This window comes from Pistacia vera, unplaced genomic scaffold (genome assembly GCF_008641045.1).
Source record: "Pistacia vera cultivar Batoury unplaced genomic scaffold, PisVer_v2 Contig217, whole genome shotgun sequence".
Lineage (NCBI taxonomy): Eukaryota > Viridiplantae > Streptophyta > Magnoliopsida > Sapindales > Anacardiaceae > Pistacia > Pistacia vera.
The window spans coordinates 1,507,501-1,516,247 of NW_022196021.1; the positions used below are offsets into that span (position 1 = coordinate 1,507,501).

At 39.1% G+C, this 8,747-nt stretch overlaps 1 protein-coding gene across 4 annotated transcripts; it reads right to left on the reverse strand.

Annotated features, from left to right (window-relative positions):
* Window positions 1-4,732: 4,732 nt before the first annotated feature.
* LOC116130006 (D-ribulose kinase) lies at window positions 4,733-8,493 on the reverse strand. 4 transcript variants are annotated; one of them, XM_031415751.1, is made up of 9 exons: window positions 8,404-8,493; window positions 8,033-8,289; window positions 7,378-7,517; window positions 7,022-7,274; window positions 6,802-6,934; window positions 6,182-6,270; window positions 5,694-5,971; window positions 5,511-5,580; window positions 4,733-5,402 (listed from the first exon to the last, which is right to left on the reverse strand). In XM_031415751.1, exons 1-9 carry the CDS (start codon window positions 8,468-8,470, stop codon window positions 5,202-5,204), a joined length of 1,488 nt encoding a protein of 495 aa, XP_031271611.1. In that variant the 5' UTR covers window positions 8,471-8,493; the 3' UTR covers window positions 4,733-5,201. The 4 variants fall into 4 exon arrangements, with proteins under 4 accessions (XP_031271611.1, XP_031271614.1, XP_031271615.1 ...); XM_031415752.1 differs by having other exon boundaries at window positions 5,271-5,402; window positions 5,486-5,580; XM_031415754.1 differs by lacking the exon at window positions 8,404-8,493 and having other exon boundaries at window positions 7,378-7,521; window positions 8,033-8,171.
* Between the last annotated feature and the right edge of the window lie 254 nt (window positions 8,494-8,747).

Consider the following 8,747-nt stretch of genomic DNA (forward strand, 5'->3'; position numbering starts at 1 on the left):
TAACCTAACGCCGGCCATTAAGAAGAGTAAAACTAAAGCTAAAGCTTATCTATGGAGACCATGCATGAGAGATACCCAAGTTATCTACCGTGTATGTATATATATATGTACAGAAGAGAAGGAGAGAGAGAAAAGCCATGCTCACTCAGAGGCAGAGGTGCAGTGCGACCGCGAAGAGACAAAGTGACAACTGACAAGGCTAAACTGAAAAACTAATAAAGGAGATTTAATAATCATGATCTAGTATCTGTTAATGGCCTGTAAGCTATTTTTTCACGATTAATGGTTTTGATAAACATCTGATTATTTTCACTTTCAGGAGAAATGGCAGATGGTTTTGGTCAACCGACACTTTCAGCTACCAAAGTCGGGGTAAAAAGACCATCCCGGGCATCGGACATCATGTAAGACGATGAAAACTCTTAACTGTATTACTCAGGAGCTCTTGAATTTAATTCTCTTTTAGTTAATTCCTCTCCCTTGTTAACAAAGATGACTATTAAAAGTGTAAATGCAAACAATTTATCGTTATAAAAATAGGATCTGATCCCGTAAGATTGAGGTCATTGACAATCTGTTAGACCTATACACATAAAAGAGTAAGTGTGAAGCTTCCAGAAAACACCAGGGTGGTGTTTGCCATAGGTACTCCGATGCTCAAGTCAGCAAGGCTGAAAGAGATTATTTGATAAGAATTAGGGAAATGAAGAATTACCAAGAGTCTTGTCGGAAGCTAGGATTACGGCAGAGGCGTCGGGTTCTTGGGAGAAAGAACTTTAGGAGCAAATATATGATTTTGAGTAGTGTAGATTGACTATGGGAGATTGCATGCCTAGTGAGAGGGCAAACCTATGTTTTTATAGTGAACCCAAGGGGCTAGAATCCTAGTAGGACATTGAATCCTCTTTTTTGGGAGATAATCCCTATCAAGAAAGAAATATGGTTTCTTGGCCTTATCAGATTAAGTTTAATAGTTTAAATAAAATTTGGAATCTTAGTAGGACATTAAGTCTTATTTTAGGAGATAATCCCTATCATGAAAGAGATATGATTTCTTAATCTTATCAGATTAAGTCTGATAGTTTGAGTAAGATTTGGAATCTTAGTGGAAGAGGAAGTAGAATAGGATTCTGATTTCCTATTTATAGACTATTGCAGGCTAATTGGCTAAAACCCAATTTAGCTTAACTTATAGGATAGCCCAACTCATAGAGTGGGTAGTTCGCAAGGTGATTTTAAGCATAGACCCAATCAGGATTGGGTTGAGGCCTTAGGATGTGACATGTTTATTTCGTTATTAGGTCTCGTCAAGCCCAATATGATTTTTGACCCTAACAGTTAGCCCCCCACTCTCTAAGTTAAAGAATATTTAGCTTAGAAAGTAGATTTAATCGAATAAGTGCAAACTGAGTGGATTAGTGATAGCAGCTCGTTAGGTCGGATGGATAGTTGTGTGGATTGGGTCTATAACTTGTCAATTTGAGGTGCAAGTCCTTCAATCGGCCTGGGCCGATTGAATGTGTAAATTCATGAATCGGGCAAGGCCGATCAAAGGTGTAAATCTGTGAATCGGGCAGGGCCAATCCGAAGGTGTAAATTCGTGGATCGACCAGGGTCGATATGAATGTGTAAATCCGTGGATCGAGCAGGGTCGATCCGAATGTGTAAAAATCCATGGATCGAGCAGGGTCGATCCGAAGGTATAAAAATCTGTGGATCGAATAGGATCGATCCGAAGGTATAAATCCGTGGATCGAGTAGGGTCGATTCGAAGGTGTAAATCCGTGGATCGAGCAGGGTCGATCCGAAGGTGTAAAAATTTGTGGATCGAGCAGGGTCGATCCGAATGTGTAAATCCGTGGATCGAGCAGGGTCGATCCGAATGTGCAAATCCATGGATTGAGCAGGGTCGATCCGAAGGTGTAAAAATATGTGGATCCAACAAGGTCGATCCGAAGGTGTAAATCCGTGGATCGAACAGGGTCCATCTGAAGGTGTAAAGATCCGTGGATCGAGCAGGGTCAATCCGAAGGTGTAAATCTGTGGATCGAGTTAGGTCAATCCGAAGGTGTAAATCCGTGGATCGAGCTGAGCCAATTCGAAGGTGTATGCCAAGTGGAGCTTGTATGGAGCTTGCAGTCGAGTCGGCGTGGTTGACTTGTAGTTGAAACCTTTGAGGGCTATGTGGCCCAGTCGACGTGACGGACTTTGTAGTTGAAAACATTTGATTGAAGTTGGAGCAGTGACATGCATGTTTTAAGCAAAGAGCCAAATAGAGAGTCAATATGCATGATGTGCATGTGTTATGGACTGAATAAAGAGTGAGCTAAATGGAAAAATGGGTTGCATGTATTTAAGTAATGAGCCGAATAGAGAAAGATTTAACCAAATAGAGTGGTAGTTAAAAGGAGATAATGACACATACATTTTCCCCTTCAAGTGCTACCACCCATGCTTGCTAGACCCAGTGGAGAGAGAGGTGTTACTTTCTATGTCGGAGCTGAACCAGTTGAAGTTGAGTGGGCACGTGATTCACTTTTGGGCTGAATCGAATGGGCACGTTGATATTGTATGTGCAGACTCAAATATTATTGAGTGGACTACTCGTGTTGTTTAGTGGTGCTGAATTGTAGTGGGGAGTTGAAAGTTTGCAAACAGTGGGGAGCGTGAGGGCTTTTGTGACAAGTGTGTTGGAGCTTGTGATGTGAAGGTGGTTTGAGTTGATATGTATTGGTTGGGAAGGGGCGCTGGTTCGAGTTTGGAGTTTTGGAATACGGTGGGGTAAAGAGATTAGGCGAGAGTAAGGTGGCGTCACTTAAGCAGGTTTTGTTTGAGGGGTTTCTCTTCGTGTTTAGTAGATGACTTTAGGTGTTTTGAGAGGATTAATACTTTGTTTTTAGGATTTAACTGTGTGATTGGAGAAGCTGTTAGGGCGATTTTAGGAGAACAGGTGGACGGGTTTTGGGTTTCAAAGTGGTGGCAAATCTCCGTGAAGTTGAATTGGGATTGGATCAAGATTGGTCGAGTTTGAGTTACCTTCTAATGGAAAGGAGGTCCTAGAGATGCTGGCATATCGCGGCATCTTCTTGAATGAACAAATTGACTGGTTTTGTGGCGGGTAATGCATTGCAAAGCTCTGATGACGGTGGCTGACCTAGTGGTTTGATGATTGAAGTGAAAAGGCGTGCATAGAGAGGTTAGAGACAGAAGCTATTGCCTTATCTGAACAGAGGATTAGAGAAGAGAGATTGTTGAAGCAAAGTCAATGAATCAAGTGGTTTAGGAACACCACTTAAAACTCTGACACATTATTATTCTATTATTAAGTTAGAACAATAATATGAAGCTATTATTAATTTAGAACAATAATATGAGCTTCAAGGTCTTATACTACTTGCTGAATGGATATAATATAAAATAAATTACGATATGCCGAACAGATATAATTAATATGGCTTGTGAATAGATAAAACAAAAGAAAAAAAATAAAGAAAAAAATTCTTATCTTGATGGGATTTTCTGATTAACATTATCAGTCAAAAAGAGTTTCGTGTCACCTCTCATGTTGTAAATGATTGTTAAGGGCTCACGGTGGGCGCCAAACTGTAGATGCAAAAAATCTACCGTCATGAAAATAGGGTCTGATCCCGTGAGGTTGAGGCCACTGACAATCCGTTAGACCTGCACACATGAAAAGGCAAGCGTGAAGCTTCCGGAAAATATCAGGGTGGTGTTTGTCGTAGGCACTCTGACGCTCAAGTCAGCAAGACTGAAAGAGATTATTTGATAAGAATTAAGGAGATGAAGAATTACCAAGAGTCTTGTCGGAAGCTAAGATTACGGCAGAGGCACCGGGTTCTTGGGAGAAAGAACTCTAGGAGCAAATATATGGTTTTGAGTAGTGTAGATTAACTATGGGAGTTGCATGCCTAATGAGAGGGCAAACCTATATTTTTATAGTGAGCCCAAGGGGCTAGAATCCTAATAGGACATTGAATCCTCTTTTTTGGGAGATAATCCCTATCAAGAAAGAAATATAGTTTACTGGCCTTATCAGATTAAGTTTAATAGTTTAACTAAGATTTGGAATCTTAGTAGGATACTAAGTCTTATTTTGGGAGATAATCCCTATCATGAAAAAGATATGATTTCTTGATCTTATCATATTAAGTCTAATAATTTGAGTAAGATTTGAAATCTTAGTAGAAGAGGAAGTAGAATAGGATTCTGATTTCCTATTTATAGACTATTGCAGGCTAATGAGCTAAAACTCAGTTTAACTTAACTTATAGGATAGTCCAACTCATAAAGCGGGTAGTTCGCAAGATGATTTTAAGCGCAAGTCCAATCAGGATTAGGTTTAGGCCTTAAGATGTGACATATTTATTTCGTTATTAGGTATCGTCAAGCTCAAAATGATTTTTAACCCTAACAGAAATATTTATCTAATTTTTAATTAGAGGTGGACAAACATAATCCAAGCCCTTAAAAATCAGTCCTAATTTGTACCCAGTCCCCAAATTGGTTGGAACCGATCCTGAGTTGTCACTTTTGTAAGAGCTTAGACCAATCCTAGGCTCGAACTTGGCTTATATAAGATCAATCCTATGCAAGCTTGATAATTTAGTATAGTCAAGTTGGAGCCTGACCTAGGCCCCGATCACCCCTCCCCAAAGCCCAAACTGGTTTAAGGTAGGGTCATGAGATCAAACCTTGGGACTGAATTTTTTACCCATTTCTATCTTTAACTTTAAAAACAAAAAAAAATTAGTTAAGATATACATAAACCAAGCCTTTAACTCCTTGCCACCGACCCGAAAAAAAGATTGGGGTAAAACGGTGTAACAAGCTTGAGAGGCGAAACTGCATTAAACCCATTGGTTTATAAAGGATGAGTATCTGGTTCTCCGATTCCCGAGTCCGTCAGATGTACAATTGCTAATCATTAGAGAAGCCGTCTAACTGGCACAGACTTCCAAAATGCGGGTGCCGTGAGGTCACAAAGCACGAGGACATCAGCTCGTTACCTAATTTGACACATCAATAGCTGCCGTAATCGTAAAGTTTAACGTCATCGACGGTGCATAAAATCATGATTATACAGCCATTAAATGCGCCGCATTAAAATATTATTTACACCATCATATAGCTGTATCCCAATCTTTTACTTCCAGTAATGATATTATTTAATTTGTATCAACTCAAATATTAGATTGCTTTGCCTTCAATGCCAATAGAGCAGCTCCGTATGCAGCTTCTGTTTGAGTTGCCCGTCTCACCGGCAAGCCAAGAACTCTCTCTCGTATCTTGGTCCATTTCTCATTTTTCGCACCACCGCCGGCGGTGAACACTTCTTCCACTTGGGTTGCGCCAAGCTCTTTTAATAAGCTATAAGCCTTTGCCTATATATAAATTTTACTGGGTTTATTATAAATTTTAAGACGGTCTGCAATAAAGATGGATTATATAAATGAACGAGCATTACTGAATTATGAGAATCATCAATGCACCTCTATACGTGCCATGGACTCCAAAATACCATGCAAGTATTCAACATCGCTTTGCGGGCGAGGATTTAACCTGATACAATACAAGAACAAACCATCCGAGGAATTCAAGTTTGGGATCAAAATTGTGACATGAAGATAAGGGAACGAATAAGAATATATATATATATATATATATATACATACCGGGGAAGCATCTTCGGATCAGCAACAGGGAATCTCTCACCAGCTGCTTTCAGAGGATAGTAGTCAAGAGGGGAGGCTTCCATGGGATTAATGTGTTCGCTTAATTTCTGCAACTGTTCATCAGTAAAAATTTGTCTAAGAACAGCCCCACCGGTATTTGAAGCACCTCCAACAAGCCACTTATCATCAAGGCGATGACTATAAACCCCAAATCGTGCATCCTCAATGCGACTAGTGCTTAGTAGTTTAATAGCCAGAGTTGAACCCAGAGAGATGACCTGAACACAGAACAGAACATTATGAACATAATCATGTAATGTAAAATGGAAAGCAATAAATTGTCATGAGAACTTATGTTGCATATGAACAGACTATACAATAGCAATTCGATATGGATGTCCATGGCAGTAAGGTTCACAGTATTTTGGCAATTGGCAGCACCAATGAAAAAAAAAGAAAAAGAAAAATAAGTCCAGCAGAATTCTCACAGCTTTCCCAGGTTCTGTTGCTCTTGCTGCAAGAAAGGCGGCTATGCTATCAGTGGTTCCAGTGCATACAGCGCAATCTTTTGGAAAACCTGCAAGGATACACATGCTTTTAACATGGTTTTAGAACAGTTGAGGCTTCTAGGTTGGAAGATATTCGAGGTGCAACAACATGATCACAGAAATTTATGGAAGTCTGTAGCACAATTATTAGTCCTAACTATTAAAAGAGAAAGAAAAAGATTTGAAAAAAAAAAAAAAAAACATCATGATATTACTCAGTTGCAAGCTTACAATTTCACATTATATCAGATTTTATATAAGCACTACAGCTTAATCTTTAAAAATCAGTAACCTTTGTGAACCATGAATTTGCCTTTTCCAATATCTGTGTCAATCTCATACTTCTTAAGTTCTTGTAAGTCCACAGATGCTAAGTAAGAGTCTAACACCAATCCAACTAGGTTCTATATATACAAAGTAAGTTAAAATTCATTAATTTAATGAAGTTCAACTTTAAGAATAGTTATTTTCATCTATTTTCCATTTATTTCCTCAACATGATGAAGGTAACTTCCTCTTCTAACAAACTCCAGGGGAACTTAGATGGAAGGAAAACATACCAAATTCGGTTCTGATGGCCTCTTTTAGCAAGCCAATAACGGTTCCTGGAGCTTTGACAGAAGGTAAGAGTTGTGAATAAGGCTGCGACAGCAGCCAAGGTGGATATGACTCAAGTTCAGGATCGTAACCAACCTATGACTTATAATGGGGTCATTAGGATGAAATATTTTATGGTAACCAGCTGTAAAGATCACAAATGCTAAGAAGAACTCGAAGTACCTTCAGAGCATTATTGTAATCAGACACTCCAAGCTTTCCATGAAGAAACCACAACAACCAATCTGCTTGATGTAACAACACTGCCGATTTTTTACTTGCACCCTCATTGTTCCACCAGGAGACAAGCTTGCACAGGGTAGAGGTGCCAGAGCACACTGTGTGGTTTGCAGGAGCAATAGCCTTTACAAATGGTAAAGCATCAGGGCAACTCTCATTGTAAAGGAAAGGTCTCCATAAAGGTTCACCTGTATTGCTGTAGAAATTAAGAAAAAATCAGACACATATAACATCAAAGCCATTTTGACATGCCAAGAGACACAATACTAGAATTAGCGATAAATCACGGAGGTTCCCACCTGTCTAGAATGATGGTAGTTGCAGAAGTGCCATCAATGGAAATGGAAGATATAAATGGGCGGAGATCAATAGGAACATCTCCAAGCAACGAGAAAAGTGTTGTCTTCCAAGAGCGAATCCAATCCATTGTTTCTTCATTCTTTCTAGACAATAGAAATTAACAACAGTTTGAATTTTGCTGGGCAATGTAATTCACTGCAATAACACATCTAACATCATCTCCTTGATCTATATTTATTCTCTACAAATCAAAATGCACCACTGGGCATAAAGAAAGCGAGCTCAATCAAAAAAATTATTTTACCAAAGTCCAAAAGAGGCAAGAATAGCTAGTATAACTCTGTTATACCTGTCTACAAAACCCTCTTATCTCATCCTCTAATCATGAGAACATGCAATAGTACATTTAATTATCTTATCCGGATAAATACGTAAACTGGCAACCAATCAGCAAGACCATTTTGCTCTCTTAAAACAAGATCACTTCTATGGAATTCAAACAAGCTTGTTAACTTTCACATTAGTTTTGCAAGTAATAATAGACAATCTGAACAAACCCAATTACAAAAAATCAATTTGATCAAACTTGGAAGTTAGATAAGCACAATATTCGAACTCCAAAAAAACAGAGATAAGTTTAGAGTTAAATTTTACCATATATTTTGGATACTCTCTCTTTCCTTCAGAACAAATTGTCCCATGTTTATCAATAAGAGCAAACCTCGCTCCAGAAGTACCAAAGTCCATTCCAAGATAAAGCCGTTCACCTTCACCCACTCGAAAACTCACTTGTCCATCACCATCATCATCTTTACAACTACTCATCAAAGCCATGTTTCTTCTTGGTTTCTTCTTGTTTAGAGCTCTGAACAGCCCAGTTTCCGGAAGTAGCTTCCTTGACTTGCAATGCCCTGAAGTGACACAGATTAAGATCATTTCCGTTATGTCCTCAAACTCACAAGCAGAGAGACAAACATAGCGTTGAATTCACACGATTTCACATAAAAGAGAGAGCAGAGAAGTACCATGTTCAGGTAATTGCGAGCCGAGAATCGGAGCAGAGAACGTAAGCTGGTGGGCTGAGACGGGCATGGTTTAAGTAAACTGTACTTTTGGCTCCGGATGGATAAGGCTATTGAAGTAAGAGACCGACGTGTAAGCCATTTATGATACGACATCGTTTTTAGAACTGATAGCATTTGGGCCATTTGGTACAAACTAGTTGGCCCAACTCAAAATTTCATGGTTTCATTTCAATTCCAAGATTTTATGTTCAAAAAAAGGAGAGAAAAATTAAATAAATAAGTGACAGAGACATGTGATGAGTGGGCCCAAGAGGTGGGCAAAAGTTGGGCCCAATAGTCCTAGG